Source organism: Delphinus delphis, chromosome 9 (genome assembly GCF_949987515.2).
Source record: "Delphinus delphis chromosome 9, mDelDel1.2, whole genome shotgun sequence".
Classification (NCBI taxonomy): domain Eukaryota; kingdom Metazoa; phylum Chordata; class Mammalia; order Artiodactyla; family Delphinidae; genus Delphinus; species Delphinus delphis.
Window position 1 is genome coordinate 95,828,897 of NC_082691.1, and position 27,238 is coordinate 95,856,134.

The 27,238-nt window shown below is 44.2% G+C and overlaps 1 protein-coding gene across 1 annotated transcript; it reads right to left on the reverse strand.

Moving 5' to 3' along the window:
- Window positions 1-27,187, reverse strand: TCAF2 (TRPM8 channel associated factor 2). Its single transcript, XM_060020038.1, has 8 exons — window positions 26,562-27,187; window positions 24,862-24,871; window positions 8,726-9,707; window positions 8,349-8,446; window positions 7,165-7,378; window positions 6,586-6,825; window positions 4,746-5,083; window positions 1-2,097 (listed from the first exon to the last, which is right to left on the reverse strand). The coding sequence occupies exons 1-8, from the start codon at window positions 27,182-27,184 to the stop codon at window positions 1,843-1,845; spliced, it is 2,760 nt and encodes a 919-aa protein (XP_059876021.1). The 5' UTR covers window positions 27,185-27,187; the 3' UTR covers window positions 1-1,842.
- Window positions 27,188-27,238: the final 51 nt, after the last annotated feature.

Here is a 27,238-nt window from a genome sequence, read left to right on the forward strand (position 1 = left end):
TTACATTTTGTATTTAATAAAAACTCAATAGTGAACATGGCATAAGTCAGAACTTTGTTGAACTTCCATTTTCTCGGTGAATTTGTTTCTAAATTGAAAATCATCCTTGGAGACAAGCTCTACAGTTTTTTCATTGCTGTGGGCTTCAGTCAAGCCCCGACTCTTTCTCTTATTAGCTTTGTGACTTCAGAAGCTATTTAATATCCTTAAGTGTTCACTTTCTCGTCTATGAAATGGGATAATAATATCCGTAAGATAACTCATAGGAAGTACCTCACACGATGTCTGGGACATAAAGACTGTTCACTTTGTGTTAGGTGTCTTTACTTTTCTTTCAATTAACAAATATTTACTGAGTACTTTTCATGTGAAAAGCACCTGACGAAGGACACTAGTGAAATAAAAGGAAATTATCCTAGAATTGGGAGAAGGATGTGCTGATGGGTTTCAGAAAAAGACATTCCCTAGGTTAGTTCTCCACCTGAGGAGTCTCTCTGTTCTCAACAAAGCTAATGGAATGATATTGAAAACAACAAAAATACGGTTTAAAAGCAAGCTAGAGGAAAATGGGTAGATGTACACCCATTAATCCTGAGGATGCATCTCTAATTGGAATGCCACCCAGCCAAAGAGCCGGGATGGGTTGGAATGAGATTATGAGAAAGCTTGGGGATGCTGGTTTGTGGGGTAATAAGTGAGTGTGGGTTAATTCGGTCTGCTGCACTCAGGAATCCTGTTCCATTGGAGCCTGTCCTGGCCATGGCCCTCTCAGCACAGTAGCTGTCGATAACTGACAGTGCCTTGATTCCAAGGTGACCAGAGGAGTCAGACACCTGTTTTGTACTAAGATCCAATGGGCTTATGGAGTTGGTAGGGCTGCTGGAATGATTTTTTCCTTTGGTCGAAGCAAATGTACTCGAAGATGAAACTAACCAAGAAGACCAAATCCCAGTAGCTTTGTAACCTCCAGTTTGAGTTCATACCACATTCTTGGGCTTAGGTTATACCCAAGAATCTTTCCAGAGGCAGAAGAAAGGACACATAGGATGGGCTAGGATCGTGAGGACTATCACTGATACCATGTCTGGGAACAGCACTGGTGTTCACTGAATACTCTCACACAAGACTGAATGCTGACCTCAGGGAGGTTGACTCTGAAGGGAGATTCAGTTTTCAGGTTGTCCACATGAAAGTGGGCAGACAGGCTACTGTGGGGCCTGGTGAAAGCTGAAGAGCTCCCTTATATGCGTCTGCAGGTTGTGTTCAAAGACGTTCACCATCATCAAACAATAGATTTTTATCCCATGTCATGGATAAGAATCCAGATGCAGACGGAGTTCAGTGATTTTCCGTAGAACCAAAGCTGGTTCAGGGCTCTCTCCATCATACCAGCCTGTCTCGCTTGCTGTTAGAAAGCTTCTCAAAGCAGAAGTTAAGAGCTTTGTTCAGGGCTGGCTGGGGTGAGGGAGTGATACCAGATTATAATGGAATCCATGGTCTTTAGAACTACCGGTCATAAATAGAAGCAAAGAGCCTGCAGAAACTCAAGATGCCAAGACGAAACATCCTCTTCTGGAGGATGAGGATGGTGAAGCAAGGCTCTTGATGAGAGCAAGAGCACCAGCAGAGAAACAATAAAAGAAGCACAGCAGCCTGAGAAGGTTGGTCCCATTGTGTCTTAGGACCTTAAAGGCCTTCCTGAGGAAGGAAGTAGGAAGTAGGAGGTAGGAAGGAAGTAGGAAGTAGGATTCAGGCTCAGGGTACACTAGGCAAGAAAGAGGGTGGCAGAGTTGGTGAGTGATCACCCCCCGTCCCACACACACACCCCTTCGTGCGCATCTTCTAGTCCTCAGTCTGGACGTACATCTGCATGGGGTTTTCCTGCCACTCAGGCAGACAGGCCAGGCTCGCAGCCACTTCCTTCTGGACAGGCCAGCCCCAGGCCTCAAAGAAAGGAGCCAGGTTCTTCTGTACCCTTTCAGAGAACGTCTTCACCCACAGATTCATCTTGCCAGTGTTGTCTTTGGGGATGCCAGAGAGGGTCTGGTACTCAGCAAAGAGCTGGGTGAATGGCTCCCATCCGAAGGCCTCCTGGAGCTGGGAAGAGAAGGAAGGGGCAGAATGAGGCACACGTTTGTGAAAATACCTGCAACATGCGTGTTCACGAGTGCACCTCATTTCTGGTGATTTCTTCCCCTTAATCATTCACTAGCTTCATTTCTCTGCTTGCCCTTATCTCCCCATCTCAACCCTGCACATAAACACAATCTTATTGGCTCATTCCACTTCTTGGCCACAAACTCTGTACCCCCTGAATGTAGTAGGGGACTACATGAAGACCCTAATGGGTGAAAAGAGGTAAATACTCAATAAATGACAGTTATCATTATTATCCCTATTTTAAAAAATTATATCCCCAGTTCCTAAGTGTTTCCCAGGCATCAGACAGGTTTGAGCCTGACTGAGATGGGGATTTTGGGAGCCAAAATCTGGGCACTTCCGACACCTTCCAGACAGAATAAAACCCTTGTTTTTTTCTCTTTTTCAGCCGTCTCAGAGCTGTGACTATTTTCAAGGCTACTGTTTTTCTCTGTGGAACACTGCCTTTGGGACAAAACAAGGAAGAAGCAGGTATGTCACAAGGGGCTCAAAATGAGAGTGACTCATACTTTACAGGGAACAGCCCACCTGAAAGCCATGGGCAGGAGACTCTTTTCAAGATTATAGAGATTTAGAATTAGCCGGGATCTTGAGGTTTCCGAGACCACGCCCTTTTGTGGAGGAGAATCCTCTGACTCTGAGGGGTAAAAGCCCGAGGACAGATGGCATTTGGATCAGCCTCCCTCTGCTCTCACTGTTGTGCTCTCACTGCTCATCTGCTCTCACTGCTTGGCCTTTGACAATCGTCCTGCTCATCTCTCTTAATTAGTACTCAACAAATTAAACATTTATCACACACATAACATTAAAAAATGTCTACAATGTGCCGGGTATTTCACTAGGCAAAATGATTAAGGCTCTTGTTTATCTGGAGGTCACTGGTCAGTGGGAGAGACAGACGTGTAAGTAAACAAATTACAAAAAAAGTTGGCTTGTCAAGCAGATGATGTCGGGAGAAGAGGACAAGAGAGCTGAATTTTGACAGGTGACTTGACAGGTAACAGACAAGGTGTTCAAGCACATTGCAGCTGCAGGAAGGAAACGTGAGGAGGTATAGGAACGAAAACAGCAAGATGTGTTCATAGCGGGAAGCAGCTCGGTAAACTGCAGGATAATTATGGAGACGGGAAATTGGGAGATGGAGATGGAGGTGTTGGCCAAAGCCTGATGATAAAGGGCCTTCTGCACCCAGCTAAGCAGCTTCCATTGTATTCTGTGTGTGAAGGAGAACACTTGACGAGCTTAAACATGGAATATTCAGATTATTTTGGAAGTGGTGTGGAAGATGGATTATAGGTGGTTGAAGCAAGATGCTGGAAAAACTGAGGAGGCTTGTAAAACTGAAGAGAGTCCTGAGGATCTATGCTAAGGCAACAGCAGGAGGAATGATGGCGAGCAGACCTCCCACAGGCGAAGAAAACAGAAGGTATCTCTCTGTCCTGGGACCAAGTCTCAGGCTTCAAGGTGAGGGGTCTCCCTCCCTTGCAAATATCATTGCAAAATGATATTCATGGTGAGTGGGTCAGTAGGTAGGGTGGAATTAGGGCTTTGCCTTACACTTCAGTGGCAACTACCATGTAAGGTCCCTTTCCCTGTAGACCCTCAGACTGGCTCTAGGAGAATCCTGAGCTGATGCTACACAGTTATCTCATTGACTGGGGTTGTCTCACACTCGCTCTTCAGAAAATGAGTGAAAAAAGAAAAAAAAATCAAAGGGAGGGTTCAGAAGTGCAAAAGCCTGGGCTTGTCATTAGCTCCTGATTTTAGGTTCTGGGTCCATCATTTAAATGTGTGACACTGGACAGGATGCTTAAACTCTCTAACTCAGTATGTGCCTATAAAAAGTGGGCAATACCCACTATCTAAAGAGTCATGGTAGACAGTATAGGAGATCTGATATGGGGAGTGGCTTTGACAACTTGAAAATATAAAAATTCAAAGCAGGATGGGGGAGGGGAAAGGGATTTATGCTTATTTTATAGGAAATCGACTCACTTTGGGACTTCGGTGTTCTTCTATTGGGTTGGTTATTTACTTATTCATTCTAAAGACATTTTGGGTTCAAATGGGTGATGGAAATATGAGAATCTCGTTGACAGATTTACCTCCTGAGAGGGCTTCTTGTAATGGAGTTGCCCCTAACACATCACTGTAATTATGAAGGGATGCAACACTCACCTGACGCATAAAACTAAGGTGAGGGAAAACGAAGCAAAGCAAAACGATCGCCATTTCCAAGGCACCTACTCGGGGACAAGGGACGGACGAGTGAGTGGGAGCGCTGTGACTCAGAGCTTCTGCTCTTGACCGATATACCCAGAGACTACATTCTCTGCTTCTTTTCTTTTCACAGTATTTTTCATTTCCTCTTACATATCATCACAAAACCACAGTACGTGAGTGGGACAGGCATCATTATCTCCATCTTAGAGATGTATGACCTGAGAAGCACCGCCATGCAGCCAGGGGAGGTGGTGGGCCCAGGCTGATGGGGGTGGTGAAGGAGTTGGAGAGCTCCTGGGATCCAGGATGCTACACGACTGAGGGTCTAGTGGCCCGCATCTCCCTGAATTTCTGTTCAGTACCTTTAGATACGTTTCCAGAGCTGTCCACACATTCCAGTCGTTCAGGGGCGCTCCCTTTCCCAGGTGTGTTTTGATCCTTTTCTCTCGTTCTGGAGGGCTCAGAGCTGGGTGGGCCTGAGCCCTGGGGATGTGCAGGACCGTCTCATGCACATAGACTGACCAGAGGTTACAGGTGGCCTCGGTGGTGTGTGGGGGGAACTCCCACCCGTGCCGCTGCTGGTTGTGGCCCAGCTCGTGGATGGCTCCCCACAGACCTCTGCTTCTCATGCCCATCTCACTGATGAGCTCCTGCACCGACTGCAGGTGGCACATGATAGGGTATCCTGAGTGCATCCAGCCTGGGAACGCAAAAGGAAGAGTGAGGCATGGTGGGCGTGGTCCACCCAAACCCATCTCCCTTCATTCCTCTCCATGGTGTATTTTTTTCTCGCCATCCTGGCTGCCACCATAATTCCAGAATCTCCATGCTGATTGGAAAGCAGATGCTTTCTTTGACTTGGTCTGAAAAGTCCCGACCCTTCTTCCCGGCCTCCACACTGGAGTTATGCCTCGCCTTCTCTCTGGCCCCCCAAATGTTAACACTTTATATAGTCATTCTCACTATAATTCAGTGCTTCCTTTTGTGTGAGTTTTCTTTGCATGTGAGTCTGCAACATTAGGTCCCGTGTCTGAATTTGAGATCCCTGAGGCTAGGGCAGTGCCGTTCCTTCTCCTGTGTACGCTACTGTTGGCCAGAGTTATACTTTTTAACAGTGAAAATCTTGTAGTTTTTTGAAGATTAGAAAACAGGTCCAGAGGAATTTTGCACATGTTGGAACCAGATTTCCGTGTTTGTTTGTTTTTTTTTTTTTAAAGATGGCCTTCTTTCCTCTAAACCACCGAACACTTAACATAAACCTCTTTACTCTCTCTTTTCATTGCCAACACGTTTGAAGGAGATATTTTTGTTTTAAACTCTCCTTGAAACAACGCTCACTGCCATCTTGAACTCCTGGTACCAATTTTTCTGAGACTGTTCTCCCTCCTGTGAAATCTTACGCTTTAGATGAACATGATTTACCTTTTCACATGTAAACATCTTTTCATCTCCATCAAAGTCCATGTCTTGAACATCTTTTTTTCCCTTACTTTACTGGTAAAATTATGCCTTACACATATTGGACATTTAAAAAGGGCAAAATAGATGTCAGCAGAAGGAAGGAAATAAAGATCAGACAGGGAATAAATAGAGATTAAAAAAACAATAGAAAAGATCAATAAAACCGACAGCCGGTTTTTTGAAAGGATAAACAAAATCAACAAACCCTGGCCAGGCTCACAAGAAGAAAAGAGAGGGGACTCCAATAAACAAAATAATAAATGAAAGAGGAGAAATAACAACTGATACCACAGAGATACAGAAAATCACAAGAGGATACTATGAACATATGCCAACAAATTGGACAACATAGAGGAAATGGATGAATTTCTAGAAACACACAGCCTGCCCAAATTGAGTCAAGAAAAAACAGATAATTTGAACAGACCAATTGCTAGAAGTGAAATAGAACCTGTAATTTAAAAAACTCCCTACAAACAAAAGTCCAGGACTGGATGGCTTCACAGGGAAATTCTACCAAACATACAAAGCAGAACTTATACCAATCCTTCTCAAACTCTTCCAAAAGACGGAAGAGGATAGAACACTCCCAAAGCCATTCTATGAAGCCGCCATCACCCTGATACCAGAACCAGACAAAGACACTACAAAAAATAAAAATAAAAAACTGCAGGCCAAAAAAAGGCAAAATAATAAATAAATGGTGTCCACAGACTAGGAGCATCCCTCTGGAGCACCCACCGGCTGAGATCTGCACATCAGCAACAATCCTCTCTGGACGGAGGAAAGGAAAGGGCTGGGCTGCCAGCCTGGCTATAGCCCGCATCATCTCATCCCAGAGGTGGAGTAAAGATTCAGGGTCCTCCAGGGCCTGGAGGTCTGCAGTTGGCACCGTCAAGATGATGTTGTCTGTTGCCAGCTCTCCCCAGGGAGCTGTGCTCTCCTGGATACGCCTCTTCCACTCCTCCAGGGATGTCTTACCTGGGAATAAAGGGCATGGAACCTGTCACCCACTTCCTCAACTTTCCTTGAGCTGAAAAACACAACTGGAACTCCAGGAGGAGGACAGTGAAATGATGAACTACTATCATGTGGGTCAATGTGCTGTGAAGTGAAGGACAGGCCCCCAGACCCTTCCCTCTGTTCTGCCCAGAAGTCTCCATGGACACAGGGAGTCCCTCATCTCCTACCTCCACTGGCACCTCAGACAGTCCCTCCTCCTTCTGTCCACCAATCCTCTTCCCTCCCCTCCTTCAACCAGCCCATCAACACCACAGCACCCCCGGCTCTCCCACTCCCCTCCACGTTCAGTCCACTCACCCAGCCTGTAATATGGGGCAGGCACAGCCCTCTTGATGGTGACGGACACGGGGCCCAGTTTACTGCCCTTGGGCACGATGACATAGAGAAGGCCGCCCCAGAGGCAGGAGACTGACAGTTTGGTCCTATCCATGCAGCACTGGTGAGTTACCACAGGGGCTCGAGACAGCTTGCTGGCACTCGTCAAGTCATCGGTGTGGCAGCCAATCTGTACCTGGAGAGGCGATTCCACCATGTGTGCTGTGGGTGTGTGGTACTGTGTGGATGGAGGGTATTAAAAAACTCTAGCTTCCCCTTTCTACGAGCAGTGCATGCAGACCCGTGAGCTTTTAGCACTCCAAAAACCATATGGACTGAAAGGTCCGCAGAATCATTTTTCTAGGGATTTAAGCAGCTGCACAATGGACCACGATCAGGCAGACCAGGCATAACCCCGAGGCTGATATTGACTAGGGTCCGTGGTGCCTCTGTACCAGGCAGAACCTGGGCTCTCGCTCCAGGGTTCAAGTCCCTGACGTGATTCCGATGCTGGGAATGAGGCAGAGGGAATCTTCATCTGCCCTTTGTGCACAGACAGGAGGCCTATCCAGAGGCAGTGGGATATGGGGTGACGGGGGGGAACTGGTTCTGTCTTCCCCCTTTGTCTCAGCCTCCCCTCCTGGTCAGGTAGATGGAGTGCATTTTGTCTGGAGTCCTGTGACTGCTTTTCTTAGGTTTAATGTAAGTGAGCTCGAGAAAGGAGACTAACCCAAAAGAGACCCTTACTGTGGTAGGAAGTGACCCTCAAAATCGAGGCAGGAAGAATTTTACTTCTGCATGACGGCCTATTTTTGTGAGTGACAGGGTTAAGTACACCCTTCAGCGATCAGGGTGAAGAGGTGAAACCCGGAAAGGCCGCGTTGGAGAAATGAGTGAGGTTCCGAATATGTAACAGGCGCTCCTTCGCCTCATAGCCCTGTCGGGAGGTGGAAACCTGAGGGCTTGTGTTTGAGGACTGGATCTGATGTTAGGAGCTCTGGCATCTTCAGTCACTCCCTTAGGCTCCGTGAAACTTAGCTGTTTCGTCTGGGAAATCTGTAACAGTGCAGAACAATGCCTTCCTGCACTCCTGGAAGAAGTGTCGCGAGCTGGATGAGAATGAAGCTCTGTGGCTCTGAGATGTGGCAGTGGCGTTCTGGCCTTACCTTCAGGCCAGCAAAAACTGCAGCTTCAGACAAGGAGACTTCTGCATTTTGTCCATTTGGGAGGTAGAGCCCTGTACTCACCCAGGAATCACCGCTGCCTGACAAAAGCCATAGGAAAGGCTGAGTTATTCCCCCACCTGACTCCACCCCACCTGGAACCTCACAGCCCCTCCCAGAGGTGCAGCCCTGCCCTGCGCACCTTATCTCATCCATGCTTCTTGCATCCATCCCACCTAATCCCTGAGCAGAACCCCAACCCCCGTCTCCTGGGAAGAAGTACCTGTTAGAGAATGGAGCTGGCCTACCTGAGCTTCAGCACCTGCAATGTCCTGCAAATCTCGCTAGCCCCACCTTCCCCCAGGTCCCTCATTCTGTACCTGGGTTGCTTCCATCAATCTCCACTGTGATGGCGTGTTCTGAGGGGTACGAACTGGAGCTGCAAGACCAGGTTCCAAGCCCCTGTGCCAGCTGAGAGCAGTCTGTGCCGGAGCGTGCCAGCTCCGTGGCCAGGCAGAGCAGTGCAGCCTCATAGGAGTCACTGGCAACTGGCTTTTCCCTGCTCACAGCTGGGAGGCCTGACACATGCAGCATCTTCCTCAGGAGCCGGTGCAAGGAAGCATAAGCAGGGACCCCCTCTGCAGGGATCTGCAGGAAGCTTGCTGCATCTGCTCCCAGTTTGGCCAGCCAACTCTTTTCCAGGTTCCCACCCCCGCGGTTCACGATAAGCTGGAATTCAGACAGTGCCTTGCGGAAGTGGTAGCTCTGCTTCTCAGGGTTAGGGACAGGGAAACAGCCTGGCTCCAGAGTCCGAGCTAGGATACTGAGGCCAAAGCAGTTGAGTATGACATTACCAGGGAAACTAGCCAAAGTGGAGCGGCCGGGGTTCTGGGAGGCCCACCACCAGGCCTGGCCCCCGATCAGCAAGCCCCCCCCCTCAGCCACAAACTCCTGCAGCTGCTTAGCCTCCTTGTCACTGTAAGCCACACAGCAGTAGACACTCAAGTCAGCAGTCAGACGGGGCTCCAGACTGCACTCCAGGCCATGTTCTGACAGCAGGGCACACAGATTTTTTAGACGTGTGTTCACCCCAACTTTGCGCATCTGGCCTCTGGCCAGCCAGCGCACAGCATTGAGCAAAAAGGGCCCCATCTTGGGCGTACAGAGCATGCCCTCGTGGGCAGCCAGAACCACGCGGCCCCGGCCATAGCGGGCAGCTGCCAGGAAGCAGCCAAGAGAAGCGTCTAAGCCCAGGGGGAAGGCCAGGGCCCCATGCACCAGCAGCTGCGAGGGGAGTCCCCCTGTTTTGATGTCCAGCTCTGAGATCCCTTCCAGGAGCTCCTGCTGATCCTGCCCGAGATCCTCCCCAAACCTGGAAAAGAGACAAAGGAAAAGGAACAAAGGGGCTACAGTCAGTGAGTGAACCACTGAAATGAGCTCACTGAATAGAGCAATCTGTGTGGGTACAGAGATACACAGTTCATGCCAATCTTCTTCTTCTCGCTAAGATTTGAGATTTGAATCACTCGTGTGACTCGCTTTATTGCAGTGGTCTGGAACTGAACTCGCAGTATCTCCGAAGTCTGCCTGTTACTAAACATATAAATGAATTGTTAGAAAAATGGATCTGTTATTCTTAGAGAAAGTAGTCCTACTTAGACATTTTTCAGAGTAACATTTCTGTAAAAGAAGGCAGTAAAAATCAAATCCCCCTCTCCACGTGCTAGCACTGATCTAGGAACATGTTACGTGTAAACTATTTAATACTACACTTGAAGATTTATACAAACTCACTCTTTAAAAATTGTCACTGAGGTGATTCTAATGTGCAGCGCAGAAGGACAGCCACTGCAGGCCACCTTCTCCAACTCTGAAGGCACTCCAGCCATGTGGCTGACAGGGTCTTGGTGCTCCGGCCAGGTGTCAGGCCTGAGCCTCTGAGGTGGGAGAGCTGAATTCAGGATATTGGTCCACCAGAGACCTTCTGGCCCCACGTAATATCTGGGAGAGCTCTCCCAGAGATCTCCTCCGTCTCAGTGCTAAGACCCAGCTCCACTCAATGACCAGCAAGCTCCAGTGCTGGACACCCCATGCCAAACACCTAGCAAAAAGGAACACAACCCCACTCATTAGCAGAGAGGCTGCCTAAAATCATACTAAGTTCACAGACACCCCAAAACACACCACCGGATGCGGTTCTGCCCACCAGAAAGTCAGGATCCAACTGCATGCACCAGAAGACAGGCACCAGTTCCCACCACCAGGAAGCCTACACAAGCCACTAAACCAACCTTACCCACAGGGGGCAGACACCAAAAAAAAAAAATGGGAATTACGAACATGCAGCCTGCGAAAAGGAGACCCCAAACACAGTAAGTTAAGCAAAATGAGAAGACAGAGACCTATGCAGCAAATGAAGGAGCAGGGTAAAAACCCACCAGACCAAACAAATGAAGAGGAAATAGGCAGCCGACTTGAAAAAGAATTCAGAATAATGATAGTAAAGATGATCCAAAATCTTGGTAATAGAATGGAGATAATACAAGAAATATTTAACAAGGACCTAGAAGAACTAAAGAGCAAACAAACAATGATGAACAACACAATAAATGAAATAAAAAATTCTCTAGAAGGAATCAATAGCAGAATAACTGAGGCAGAAGAACGGAGAAGTGACCTGGAAGATAAAATAGTGGAAATAACTACAGCAGAGCAGAATAAAGAAAAAAGAATGAAAAGAATTGAGGATTGTCTCAGAGACCTCGGGGACAACATTAAATGTACCAACATTCGAATTACAGGGGTCCCAGAAAAGAAGACAAAAAGAAAGGGACTAAGAAAATATTTGAAAAGATTATAGTTGAAAACTTCTCAAACATGGGAAAGGAAATAGTCAAGTCCAGGAAACACAGAGAGTCCCATACAGGATAAATCCAAGGAGAAACATGCCAAGACACATATTAATCAAACTATCAAAAATTAAATACAAAGAACAAATACTAAAAGCAGCAAGGGAAAAGCAACAAATAACATACAAATGAATCTCCATTTAACAGCTGATCTTTCAGCAGAAACTCTGCAAGCCAGGATGGAGTGGTAGGACATATTTAAAGTGGTGATGGAGAAAAACCTACAACCAAGATTACTCTACCCAGCAAGGATCTCACTCAGATTTGACGGAGAAGTTAAAACCTTTACAGACAAGCAAAAGCTAAGAGAATTCTGCACCAACAAACCAGTTTTACAACAAATGCTAAAGGAACTTCTCTACGCAGGAAACACAAGACAAGGAAAAGACCTACAATAACAAACCCAAAACAATTAAGAAAATGGTAGTAGGAACATACATATCGATAATTACCTTAAATGTAAATGGACTAAATGCTCAAACCAAAAGACCTAGACTGGCTGAATGGATACAAAAACAAGACCCATATATATGTTGTCTACAAGAGACCCACTTCAGACCTAGGGACACATACAGACTGAAACTGAGGGGATGTAAAAAGATATTCCATGCAAATGGAAATCAAAAGAAAGCTGGAGTACCAATTCTCACATCAGACAAAATAGACTTTTAAACAAAGACTATTACAAGAGACAAAGGAGGACACTACATAATGATCAAGGGATCAATCCAAGAAGAAGATATAACAATTGTAAATATTTATGCACCCAACATAGGAGCATCTTAATACATAAGGCAAATGCTAACAGCCATAAAAGGGAAAATCGACAGTAACACAATCATAGTGGGGGACTTTAACACCCCACTTTCACCAGTGGGCAGATCAACCAAAATGAAAATAAATAAGGAAACACAGGGTTTAAATGGTACATTAAACAGGATGAACTTAATTGATATTTGTAGGACATTCCATCCAAAAACAACAGAATACACATTTTTCTCAAGTGCTCATGGAACATTCCCCAGGAGAGATCATATTTTGGGTCACAAATCAAGCCGTGGTAAATTTAAGAAAATTGTAATTGTATCAAATATCTTTTCTGACCACAACGCTGTGAGACTAGATATCAGTTACAGGAAAAAAACTGTTAAAAATACAAACACATGGAGGCTAAACAATACGCTACTAAATAACCAAGAGATCACTGAAGAAATCAAAGAGGAAATTTAAAAATACCTAGAAACAAATGACAAAACACGATGGCACAAAACCTATGGGATGCAGCAAAAGCAGTTCTAACAGGGAAGTTTATAGCAATACAATCCTACCTCAAGAAACAAGAAAAATCTCAAAAAAACAACCTAAAGCAATTAGACAAAGAAGAACAACAATAAAAAAAAAACCCAAAGTTAGCAGAAGGAAAGAAATCATAAAGATCATATCAGAAATAAATGAAAAAGAAATGAAGGAAACGATAGCAAAGACAAATAAAACTAAAAGCTGGTTCTTTGAGAAAATAAACAAAATTGATAAACCATTAGCCAGACTCATCAAGAAAAAAAGGGAGAAGACTCAAATCAACAGAATTAGAAACGAAAAAGGAGAAGTAACAACTGACACTGCAGAAATACAAAGGATCATGAGAGATTACTACAAGCAACTATATGCCAATAAAATGGACAACCTGGAAGAAATGGACAATTTCTTAGAAAAGCACAACCTTCCGAGACTGAACCAGGAAGAAATAGAAAATATGAACAGACCAATCACAAGCACTGAAATTGAAACTGTGATTAAAAACCTTCCAACGAACAAAAGCCCAGGACCAGATGTCTTCACAGGCGAATTCTATCAAACATTTAGAGAAGAGCTAACACCGATCCTTCTCAAACCCTTCCAAAATATAGCAGAGGGAGGAACACTCCCAAACGCATTCTACGAGACCGCCATCACCCTAATACCAAAACCAGACAAAAATGTTACAAAAAAAAGAAAACTACAGGCCAATATCACTGATGAACATAGATGCAAAAATCCTCAACAAAATACTAGCAAACAGAGTCCAGCAGCACATTAAAAGGATCATACACCATGATCAAGTGGGGTTTATCCCAGGAATACAAGGATTCTTCAATATATGCAAATCAATCAATGTGATACACCATATTAACAAATTGCAGGATAAAAACCATATGATCATCTCAATAGATGCAGAAAAAGCTTTTAACAAAATTAAACACCCATTTATGATAAAAACCCTCCAGAAAGTAGGCACAGAGGGAACTTACCTCAACATAATAAAGGTCATATATGACAAACCCACAGCCAACATCGTCCTCAATGGTGAAAAACTGAAACCATTTCCACTAAGATCAGGAACAAGACAAGGGTGCCCACTCTTACCACTATTATTCAGCATAGTTTTGGAAGTTTTATCCACAGTAATCAGAGTGGAAAAAGAAATAAAAGGAATCCAAATCAGAAAAGAAGAAGTAAAACTGTCACTGTTTGCAGATGACATGATACTGTACATAAGAATCCTAAAGATGCTACCAGAAAACTACTAGATCTAATCAATGACTTTGGTAAAGTAGCAGGATACAAAGGTAATGCACAGAAATCTCTTGCATTCCTATACACTAATGATGAAAAATCTGAAAGAGAAATTAAGGAAGCACTCCCATTTATCACTGCAACAAAAAGAATAAAATATCTAGCAATAAACCTACCTAAGGAGGCAGAAAACCTGTATGCAGAAAACTATAAGACACTGATGAAAGAAATTAAAGATGATACAAATAGATGGAGAGATATGCCATGTTCTTGGATTGGAAGAATCAACAGTGTGAAAATGACTCTACTTCCCAAAGCAATCTGCAGATTCAGTGCAATCCCTATCAAACTACCACTGGCATTTTTCACAGAACTAGAACAAACAATTGCACAGTTTGTATGGAAACACAAACGACCCCGGGTAGCCAAAGCAATCTTGAGAAAGAAAAACAGAGCTGAGGGAATCAGGCTCCCTTACTTCAGACTATACTACAAAGCTACAGTAATCAAGACAGTATGGTACTGGCACAAAAACAGAAAAATAGATCAATGGAATAGGATAGAAAGCCCAGAGGTAAACCCACGCACATATAGTCACCTTATCTTTGCTAAAGGAGGCAAGGATATACAATTGAGAAAAGACAGCCTCTTCAATAAGTGGTGCTGGGAAAACTGGACAGCTACATGTAAAAGAATGAAATTAGAACACTTCCTAACACCATACACAAAAATATACTCAAAATGGATTAAAGACTTAAATATAAGGCCATACACTATAAATCTCTTAGAGGAAAACATAGGCAGACACTCTATGACATAAATCACAGCAAGATCCTTTTTGACCCACGTCCTAGAGAAATGGTAATAAAAACGAAAACAGATGGGACCTAATGAAACTTAAAAGCTTTTGCACAGCAAAGGAAACTATAAGCAAGATGAAAAGACAACCCTCCGAATGGGAGAAAATATTTGCAAATGAAGCAACTGACAAAGGATTTATCTCCAAAATATACAAGCAGCTCATGCAGCTCAGTTCAAAAAAACAAACAACCCAACCCCAAATGGGCAGACGACATAAACAGATATTTCTTCAAAGAAGATACACAGATTGCCAACAAACACATGAAAGGATGCTCAACATCACTAATCATGAGAGACATGGAAATCAAAACTACAATGAGGTATCACCTCACACCAGTCAGAATGGCCAGCATCAAAAAATCTACAAACAATAAATGCTGGAGAGGGTGTGGAGAAAAGGGAACCCTCTTGCACTGTTGGTGGGAATGTAAATTGATACAGCCACTATGGAGAACAGTACGGAGGTTCCTTAAAAAACTATAACTAGAACTACCATATGACCCAGCAGTCCCACTACTGGGCATATACCCTGAGAAAAGCATAATTCAAAAAGAGTCATGTACCACAATATTCATTGCAGCACTATTTACAATAGCCAGGACATGGAAGCAACCTAAGTGTCTATCGACAGATGAATGGATAAAGAAGATGTGGCATGTATATACAATGGAATATTACTCAACCATAAAAAGAAACGAAATTGAGTTATTTGTAGTCAGGTGGACGGACCTAGAGTCTGTTACACAGAGTGAAGTAAGTCAGAAAAAGAAAAACAAATACCATATGCTAGCACATATATATGGAATCTTAAAAAAAAAAAAGTGGTTCTGAAGAACCTAGCGGTAGGACAGGAATAAAGTCGCAGATGTAGAGAATGCACTTGAGGACACGGGGAGTGGGAAGGGAAAGCTGAAACGAAGTGAGAGAGTGGCATGGACATACATACACTACCAAATGTAAAATAGCTAGCTAGTGGGAAGCAGCTGCATTTCATGGGAGATCAGCTCGATGTTTTGTGACCACCTAGAGGGGTGGGATAGGGAGGGTGGGAGGGAGACGCAAGAGGGAGGGGATATGGGGATATATGTATACGTATAGCTGGTTCACTTTGTCATATAGCAGCAACTAACACAACAATGTAAAGCAATTATACTCCAATAAAGATGTTAAAATATTGTCACTTAAATCTGATGAGCATATTTACTACTTCTTATTGAGAAATGGTCAAAATGTAGTGAATTGAGGAAAGATTTTGTATTTCAAGAATTTTTAAAACCCATTTGTAGATACTTTGTCAAGCGACAGGAGATTGGTTAAATAAGTTATGGTTAACTGTAGATAGCATATCATATGGCAATTAAAATAATTACTGGAAAATGCTTCATAGAAAAAATTTTAAGTCAGATTCTAATATACTATGCTCTAACTAAGCCACATTTTGCACAACAAACTGCCAAGAACAAACAAACAAACAAAAAACAAAATCCACAAGACCAGAGAAACATTATCCAGAGTATGTTTATCAAAATGTCCTCAGTGATCATCTTGGCTAGTGGGATTTAGATGATTTTAATTACCTTTATAAAACTTTGTCTCATAATAAAAATCAAATGTTAATAAAAAGGTTTAGTCACTCAAGTAGCAAAACATTACTGAAGAAAATTCCTCCCGTACAGTTTCTCCTTAATTTCTCTTTAGCATGAAAATGGAGACACACGTTTTAATTTTATCATTCCGTTTTCAACTAACATGGCCAAATGTCAAGAGGGTTCTGGCATCAGTTTAGCTTGTACCTTTTTTCCACCTGTAGAGGCTTAAAGACTTATTTTGTGGGGCAATGACGTTGAGCCACAACACTTAGCTTATAGACGTAGCTTCCACACTAAGTGTTCTGCTGGAATCTTCTGACGGGCACCTTGTGAAGTCCAGCTACTGATAAAACACCTTCACTATGGAGAGATGTGATAATGAGACTGGGAACCTGAAGGTTTACGCTCATGTGCTTATAAAAATGTCTAACCGCCGCTGTCCAGCTGAGCAGGTCATTGGTGGACTCTGGCTCTGACTGGTCAGGATGATCCTGCTTCCTCCCTTGGCAGAGTAGCTGGAAGAGCCTGTGAAATTTACATCCCCTCTCCAAGCCACCACTTGCTTATCACCACTTGTGTCTGGGAGTATTCAATAAAGACGACGTCCCTGAGTTGGCTAACATAGTATCTGATATATAGTAAGTCTTCAACACATGTTAGTGGGTATGTAAAACACACAAATACACACAGAATATTTATCTGATAATGAAAGACTTCATATCTGATAGACAGGGACCTTAATACCTAAAAGTACTAAGGGTATACAGGGTTATGGGTTGAGTTGTGTCTCCTCCAAATTCATTTGTTGAAGTCCTAACCCCCAGGACCTCAGAATGTGACCTTATTTGGAAATAGGATCATTGCAGATATAATTAGCTAAGTTAGGATACGGTGGGCCTAATCCACCATGACTGGTGTCCTTATAACAAGAGGAAGTTTGGCCACAGACACACACACATAGGGAGAACGCCATGTAAAAATGAAGGCAGAGATCAGGGTGATGCTTCTGCAAGCCAGGGAAGGCTAAAGAGTGCCAGGAAACCACCAGAAGCAGGAGAGCGGCCTGGAGCTTATTCTCCCCACAACCTCAGAAGGAACCAACCCTGCCAACCCCTTGATCCCAGATTTTTAGCCTTCAGTGGTGCGGTGACAAAATTCTGCTGTTTAAGCCAGCCAATCTGTGGTACTTGGTTATGGCAGCCCTAGGACGTTAACCCAGTCACAATTCTGAAAACTGATCCACACAGGACACTCTGGGGGTAGGTGATCTGTAAAATTGGTCTGGATGTATCCTGACATTCTTGGACTAACGTTTTTTGTTTTTAATTAACTTTTGGCTGCGTTGGGTCTTGGTTGCTGCGCGCGGGCTTTTCTCTAGTTGCAGCGAGTGGGGGCTACTCTTTGTTGTGGTGCGCGGGCTTCTCATTGCGGTGGCTTCTCTTGTTGCGGAGCACGGGCTCTAGGCACGCGGGCTTCAGTAGTTGTGGCTCGCGGGCTCTAGAGCACAGGCTCAGTAGTTGTGGTACACGGCTTAGTTGCTCCGTGGCATGTGGGATCTTCCCGGACCAGGGCTTGAACCTGTGTCCCCTGCATTGGCGGGTGGATTCTCAACCACTGCGCCACCAGGGAAGCCCCTTGGACTTACTTTAAAAACACTGATAACTGAATCAGAAAGTTACCCAGGGGTCGGACCATATCTTGTGTGTCTCTAGTTCCAACAGCACCTAGTGTGGTGTCCGGTGGGAAGCACTACCTAGCGGTAGTAAGACATGCCACAGAAATGAGGGGGCAATCATGTAAAATTAACATGCAGTGGGCTGAGAGCAGCCTCTGAGCTGCAATGCCTCTCACCTTTCTTCTGAAAAAGGACTCACCCTCTCACTTATCCAGGAGTACATGTGTGTGTATTTTTATGTGTTTCTATATACACATAGGCATGCATATATACAGAGACATGTGTGCACACCCATGTATGTATACATATACTATATATGAAATGATTATATGGGCCTGAGGAAAACTATGGAAGATGACATCCTGGGTTGTCAACATGGTTCCTGGGGAAGGGGTGGGAAGACGGTGTGCAGAGTACCATGAAGGAGGAGCAAATAAAAGCCTGGCATTTAATCATACTACAGCTTACTATTTATCAGTTACAAACTACAGGGAGACCTCTGAGAACTAACGTGGTCAGATGTTCCAGAACAGTTTTTTGAGTAAAAATTTTAAAAATAAAAACTAACAATTTGGTGATACAATTTATATAAGACAAAAATAAAACAAAATAAATATATGTCAATATATATGTCAAAAAAGTCAGGACAAAAATCACAGGAGTGTAAGAAGTATTCTGAATTGTGTGATGGAGACAAGGGGTTGGTATTGAAAGAGCTGCTCAAAGGGGACTTGTCTCATCAGTATTTTTTTTTCAAATACGGAGAAGGTATGAATATATTTCTCAGGTAATTAAGAATTAAATTTTAAATGTTAAGGTAACTGATGGAAAAATAGAACTGAGAAGCATAATCTACAAATATGCTGGGAGAATTTAAGGAGTAGAGAAAACTAGGTCAAATACTGTAACGAAGAAAAAATGTAAAAAGAAACAAAGTATAAAAACAAAACCGGGAAACAACAAGGCAAGAGTAAGAAATACACTTGAATTATCACTATCTAGGACTGGATTAAATTTGTATACGAAGAGACAGATGCTCTCAGACTGGGCTAAAAACATCTAGGTATAAGCTGCTTACAAAAGACACAATTGAAACTATCAATAAATGGTACACAAAGATTGAAATGAGGAAATCAACAAAGGTATATCTGGAAGATACAACAAAAAGAAAGCAGAAGTGCCGGTATTAATATGAGATGCAATTGATTTCAAAGAGGAAAGAATTAAACAAAAGATGAATATTTTCTATGAATAGAAGTTAAGCCTTCCAAAGATATAATTTTCATTAATTTTTATGGGCCTAAAAACAAAGTGCTGAAAGCAAAAACTGCTACAAAGAAAATTAAAATTTGATGAATTCATCATCACATTTGAAAATAGTAACAGATCTCTCAGCATCCAATGGATCAATTAAAAAAAAAAAAAGAAAAAAAGGATAGAGATGATTTGAGCAGAATGACTGACAAACTTGATTAGAACCAGAACACAATGGTGCAATATCGCCTGGAATCTGAGGGTGAGAAAGTGAGAGCCTAGAATGCTGTGCTCTGTCAGTTCGTTGTGTAAATATAACAGAAATGAAGACATCCTCAAACGTGATACATTAAAGATATAATGTTTTAGAACACACACACAGGCATAGACAAGCAATTGACAGGATCCGTATCAAACTTCTAAGAGCGGCTGCCTTAGTCCAGAGGCATGAGACTGGGAACTGTGGTGTGGGATGAAAGACACTTGGCCACTCTCCTCTATACATTTTTTAATTTGAGTATAATTGCTTTACAATGTTGTGTTAGTTTCTGCTGTACAATGAGGTGAATCAGCTCTGTGTATACCTGTATCCCCTCCCGCTTGGACCTCCCTCACCCCCCCATCCCACTCATCTAGGTCATCACAGAGCACCGAACTGAGCTCCCTGTGCTGTACAGCAGGTTCCCACTAGCTATCTATTTTACACATGGTATCTATGTATCTTATTTATGTCAAACCTAAGCTCCCAGTTCATCCCACCCGTCCCCTCCCGCCCCCCGACCCGTGTCCACACATCCATTCTCTACATTGCGTCTGTATTCCTGCCCTTGTATTTTTCATTATAAGCTTGAATTCATTTTGAAATATTTTTTGTAAAACGGTGAAATGTTTCGGGACTTCCCTGGCGTTCCAGTGGTTAAGACTTTGCCTTCCAGCGCAGGGGTTACGGGTTCAATCCCTGGTCAGCGAGCTAAGATCCCGCGTGCCTCGTGGCCAAAAAACCAAAACGGAAAACAGAAGCAATATTGTAACGAATTCAATAAAGACTTAAAAGTTGGTCTACATCAAAAAGAAAAATCTTTAAAAAAATTTTTAAAAAAGGTGAAATGTTTCTCAAAAGAAAAGAAAGGAGCGAGAGAGGGAGGGAGGGAGGGAGGAGAGAAGGAAGAAAGGAAGGGAGGAAGGCTGGACAAGCAAGCATAGAAGATGGGATGTCAAGGAATTCTCAACAGATGTTTCTATTTACCAATATTTGAGTCTTGTATAATATCTATTTACAGTATTTAAGTTTGTATAATAACATAATGAAAGTAGCTATTATTTAATGAGGTTTAATATGTTCTAGGCATTTATTTACACATACAGATCATCTCGTTTAATCATTATAATAAACCTGAAAGTTATTATTCTTGCTTTATAGATGAGACAGAAAAGTTAGGCTATTTGCCCCATGTTTCTTAGCTAATAACTGGAAAGGACAGGAAACAAATCCAGGGTGGTTTGTCTCTAAAGCCAGTGATCTTGTCCACACACCAGTAATCTCTCAACTACTGAGTTTTGAATGAAGACCACAGTTGGGTATGCGGCAATCAACAGGTATATTTTGTGCAAAAGAGGCTTTAAGTAGACATGAAAGTGTGAATATACTGCATTTATGGAAAAGGAAAAGCATGTGCTCCTTCAGAGCTGGAAGTGCAAGAGAGGGCACTGAGGAAAGGAAGGGAGAGGTGGCAGTGCTTAGGTACCAAATCACACCTGAGCGAACAGGTGATACAGGAGATGGCTTTCTGATGGAGATTTAAAACCTGTCATAGTAACGACAGCAATGATCAGAGAGTTCAGTGTGAGGCGAGCTGCTGTCATTGTCACCATGCATTGGCCTTGTCTCTTCTCTCCCGTGTGCTGGCTACTAGACCTATTTCACGTGGGGTGTTTGCTTCTTAATTTGTTTTCTTCACTCTGAAATTCCCCCTTTTCATCTCATTCTGTCTCTTGTTTTATATAACATACATTTTTAGAAAGTTCTGTTAGAGTATGAAGCATTCTCAAGGAGTGAATGTGTCCTCATTCATGTATTTATTCACTAATTATATAGTCTGCAAATATTCTGTTCTGTTCATTGGGTCATATTTTTCTTCCAGCCATGATTGATTCTGTTGTCTTTCCACACTAAATTTCTGTCTAATATTTCCCTTTTAAATTTAATATAGCCTTTTTATATAGTTATTACACAGTTGTTTTTTTTTTCACCATGGGCATGAGCAGATCTTTTGCATGTTCTGATATCGTGTGGGTGAGGTCCTCTTGATGTTCTTTCTAAGTTACCCCAGACCAGTTTGTTTGTAGACACGTACCACATCCACCACCTTCTCAAATTACATTGGGGTCTGTATAATGCTTCCTTCCACTTTCTTATTGCTTAACGTCTGTATCTCTAACTGAAGGGCAAAGATCAGCTGGGGCCTATTGCTGTCCTTACTGGGGGCGTGTCCCTCCCCTCTTTAGGGACCTAAAGCAAGGCCTACGCCACCCAGCCAGGCATGGAATGCACTGGAGGTGTTCAGCCCACCATTGTCTTTGGAAGATGGCGAACTCCAGCATCCCTTTCTGCCTCCACCAAATTCTGAAGGAGCTTTGTTGCTTTTACGTTTGAGGATTTTTTCCTTTAAGTGTCTACTCACCCAATTTGTTCATTCTTCTACAGCATGAGAAGGCATCAGTGATACTTCTTGGATTTGTTTCAACTTTTTCCTGTGGTTGTGCATCGTGGGTAGGTACAGTCTCAGGAGATACTGCACACCGTGCCACACATCAGTCAGCTGGCACTCCCACCGACTGTGCTTTCGCAGTACGTGGGATCAGCATCAGAACCTCCACATTTAGTTGTTTGCTTACTACTTTTCATTCACTTGGTCAGATTTGGTGGAGAGGGCAATTCTGGGCTCTAGGCTCATTTCACACTACCTTTACCTGGAAACTCTCTACATTTATGGGTCTTGAGTATGAAAACAGAACAGTGCTGCTTACAAGCTGAGAGTCCTCAGACAAAGACCTTTGCACTCTATGGGAATGTGGTGATGATCAAGAGAGAGAACACATCATCTTTAAGAGAGGCATAAACCTAAGCTACTAGTTTGTATTTACTTTTATATGAGCAGCTCCTAATACACTCTAGACCTTGTAGGTTATGCCATGTGTAAGAGTAATGAGGTGCTGATCTGAGATTAATTTTTCCCCAGACTCTCCTGTGTCTTGGTATAAAAGCAGCAAATGCCTTTGGGTCTGGCTTTGCACGTTAAAGTACAGGCAGGACCTCCTCAGGTGTGTAAAACTAGGTGTGCAGGCAGCTTTTGCCCTTGGGGATAGGACCCTTGAGAGGATCTTTTGTTGGTTTTATGAGACTGCTCCTCCCCTGGGCAGACAGGGCAGTTCCCTTAAGGAGCTCCAGAGCCTCCTGCAGCAATTTAAAGTCAGCAAACCTGTTCGGTCAGCCCAGGAGCCATTGACCAAGATTTGTTGGCAGGAAAGTTCACTGAAAACCTCAAAGGAGACATGCGTGAAGGCGGCAGGAATCTGAGCTGAGGGCCTGGGCACCATACAGGCCTTTTAAGACTTTAGAGTTGATGGGGTCAGTCAACTCCAGCTCAGTTTTGGGCTAAGGCTGGAAGCCTGAGACACACCACATTCTATAACATGAAGCTGTCTGTAGGCTCAACCCTGGTACCCAGGCCACCCTTTCCTTTCTCGTGGTTTAGGATGTGTATTCGTTCATATATTTATTCATTAATTTACACAGTCTACAAATACCTGTTTCTCTCTACCATGTTTCACACATCAGGCACTGAGAATAACGCAGCACACGTGACAGGCAAGATCAGTACATCCGTGGAACTTTAGTCTTTGGTTGGCTAGACAGGTACCAGCAAGCACACATGTTGGGTATTTACAGATCGTGATCACTGATGTTTAGGCAAGAGATGGAGAAAAGTGAAACTGGAAGTTTAGTCTTAGTTTCAAGAGTCATTGAGGAAGACTCCCCTGAGGAGGGTGTTTGAGCTGAAACTGAATAAGGAAAATAAATTGGCTTTTCAGCAGCTGAAGGAAGATCCAGAATAGGAAGAGAAATTTGAAAACCAAGTCTTACATTCAGCTTTGCCGGAGCTACCAGTGTAATTTTTTCGATTAACTGAATTTCCAAATATCTGATATTTTGTAAGACAAACTGTAAGGAAAAAATGTTGCCTGCCATCCCAGTTCTACAAGGATCAAGCCATTGGCCAGTGCGGTCACGCACTGACTTATATAAAATTCGAACACGCATCTGATCAAGCCTCTCAACCAGGAGGTGGGAAACTTTTTCTGAGCAGCCCAATAATAACTATTTTAGGCTTGTGGGCCACATGTTTGCCACTGACACAACTCAACTCTGCCACTGTAACTCAAAAACAACCACAGGGCTTCCCTGGTGGCACAGTGGTTGGGAGTCTGCCTGCCGATGCAGGGGACACGGGTTCGTGCCCCGGTCCGGGAAGATCCCACATGCCGCGGAGCGGCTGGGCCCGTGAGCCATGGCCGCTGAACCTGCGCATCCGGAGCCTGTGCAAACAAGCACAGACAATATGGACACAAATGGACACCGCTGTGTTCCAATAAAACTTTATTTATGTAAACGGGGCTGGCCCACAGGCCATAGTTTGCCAATCCCTGCTGTAGAATCCAGATTTAACTTCCAATTTACAAGAAATATAGAGAACAGAGGAATACATTTAATGACACCACAGGGATTCAATCAGCAAAACTCCGATTGTTTTGAAAGAAACACATTCTGTACTGTGGGGAAACTCCAGGACAAAGTACCTAGTTTCTTCAACAAAAAAGCAGCAAGAGATAAAAAGAATTGGAAAAGAAACTCAACATTATATGAGACATAAAATTCATATCAAGCAATCAAAATATTTGGGTTTTAATAAAAGACCAATTCCAACAAACAGTGAAAAAATAAGACAGTTATGGAAACGAATAATGACATTAAGAGAGTATTACTTCTTTCGGGTATGATAATGGTGCCTTGTGGTTATGTTTTCAAAACGATTTACATCGTTAGGGATACATATTAAAAAACAGATGGAATGATATGATGTCTGTGATTTGCTTCAAAATAATCTGGGGTGAAGCGAGGGTGTGGCTACAGATAAAACTAGATTGACTGAGGTGGCTGTTACTGAGCTTGGGTAATGGCTGCATCGGGGCTCTTTGTACTGTTCTACTTTTGCATATCTCTGAACTTTTCCATAATTAAAAGTTAAAACAAACATAAAACATACTTCAGATTCAGTGGCAGAGATGACAAATGTAGGCGTGGATGAAGAAAAACAGGTTTGGTTTGATGAACAGGAGTCCTTTGGAACAATTAAGAGCAGTTAGGTTGATGGGATTTAACCTTGTTTGTCCCTTAGAATTAAAGAGAAGTTGGAGTGAATCAGATCCACCCTGCCTCTCTGAGTAACTCATCACCTCCCAACCCTCTCCGAGGGAAGGAAGACCAAGGGAGCCAGGACCTGGGGCTGAGGACACTGCTAAATGCATACTAAATATGTGTACGCCCTTCCTTGTAGCAGAGTCTTGATTTCTTCAGAGATGCCAGGGCGCATTTAAAAATATTCGGCCCTTCAGACCCTCTGGCAGCTAGAGTTGGCCAGGTGAGCTAATTTTGGCCACTGAAATATAATAGAAGCCTAATGGTCAGGGCTCCCAGAAAATATATTATTTTCTGCATTAGAAGAGACATATTCAGCAGGTGTATTCATTCTAGCTTATTCTTGCGGAGGTGTAATTATAGTGCCTGAAGCAGTAGTACCAATCTTGTAACCATAAAGATAAAAGTGAAATATTGTGATGGGAGGGGTGGGGGCCACGGGGGTGGGGAGAGAGCAAGAGAGAGATGGAGGGCGAGGGAGGAAGGGAGCGAATGGGTTTGCATGAACGAACCTGGTCATCATGAAGCAGGGACTCAGTGCCCCAGGCCTGATTATCTTGCCCGGATTTTGTTACATGAGAAAAATAAACTCCTACGTGGTCAATCCACTATGCTAAGGCTTCTGTTACATGTGGCCAAGCACAGTGAGTTACTGATAACAAGTTACCTAGAACCCCAGATATCCAAAACTAAACTCCTGACCTCCTCTAATCTGTCTTCTCATAGACTTTCACAGCTCCTTACGTGGCAACACACTCACCTTCTTTTTTGCGATACGCAGGCCTCTCACTGGTGTGGCCTCTCCCGTTGCGGAGCACAGGCTCCGAACGCGCAGGCTCAGCGGCCATGGCTCAGCGGCCATGGCTCACGGGCCTAGCCGCTCTGTGGCATGTGGGATCTTCCCGGACCGGGGCACGAACCCGCGTCCCCTGCATCGGCAGGCGGACTCTCAAACACTGCGCCACCAGGAAAGCCCCAACACTCACCTTTAAGGCATTCGACCACCAAAATGCTTGACTCCTCTTTCCCCCCCCACTCCACATTCAGTCCATCAGCCAAGCCCGAAGGCAGGAAGGAGGAAGGAGCGGAGGTATGTGTCTCTCTCAGGCTGTGTCTCTGGCCATCACTGTGTCTTCTCTTAGGCTCCAGGTCCCATCAGACAGTCCCCGCATCTGGGGTCCCGGCTCCTGCTGGACAGGCCTCCACCAGGTGGCTACAGCCCCTGGGCTGCTGGACCACCACTGCCTCTGCCAGTCCTGCTGCTGCTCATCTCCTGGCTACCTCGCTGCCTCCTGTGCAGCTTTCAGCTATGTGTCGCCTGCTTAGTTAGCTACCCATATTAAATCCCTTCTGTTTGAAACACCAGTTAATGCTGACCAGGCCTGACTGATAAGCCTTCCCTGATGACCCTAACTAAAGCATTCTCCACTCCCCTCGCTGTCACTTTGTCACTTATCCTGCTTTACTTTCCTTGTAGCTCTTATCAATACGTGCTAGAGTATGTATCTGTTTCCTTAGTTGCCTAATTTTCCACTGGAATATAAGTGTCAAGACAGCAAGGGTCTTCTGCATGGGGCCTGGCACATGGTATGTGCCTCACACAAAGAAACAAATGCTTTTCCATTCCTTTAAGAGATATTGACACACACTCTCCAAGTCTCAGGCACTAGACAGATTGATGAATAAGACAAGTTTTAGACTGTCGCTTTGGCCACAGGTGGGAGTGGCAGTGAGAACCCAGCCGCTCTTGGGCTTCAGTGCATTTTAATTGTCCTATTTTCTATTTGTAGTGGTTCTGAAAAGCAGTGGAAAATCAGGTGTATTTGGAAGCTCACCGAAGAGGGGGCTCAAATCTATTGTGAACATACATCAGACTCCCCATAGGGAAACACCACTCACCTGACCTGGAGAGGGATCTTGGGCACCTTCTTAGAGACCTTGAACCGGCTTCTGTCCCCACAGGTATCAGTGAAGTACACACCAGCCACACTGGTCACCTGGTTCCCTGGGAACTTGGACAGCACCTTGTCACGACCATGCTGACTGGCCCAATACCAGGCTTGGCCCCCCATGAGCAGGCCCCCTCCACGTTTCACAAACTGGATCAGCTCTGCAGTCATGGTGTCATTGTAGGCATTGATGCAATAAACCCCCAGGGGTTCTCTCGGTTCTGGCTGAATCTGTGCCTCAACCCCAGAGCCCTGCAGGATGTTTGCTAGTGATGCCAGGGATGGGTGCACTCCAACGGGAGCCCCAGGAGAGGGACAGAGCCAGCCCACTGCATTGAGAAGAAATGGGGCCAAGCCGGCGTCCAGCAGGTAGCCCTCATGGGACACAACCACAAGGCGGCCTCGGCCATAGGAGGACGCAGCAATGAGGACCTGGCCCTGATCATTCACCATCACTGGGAAGGCAGCCTCTCCAGTTAGAAGGAGTTCGCTGGGGATGGGGCCTTTAGGGACATCCCAGCTTGTCACTCCATCCATGAGGGCCTCAAAGGCAGCAGCAGGAGTTGTCGCCATGGTTCAGTCAGCTGCAGGAGAAGAAAGCAAAGACTGAGCTTGGTCAGAACAAAT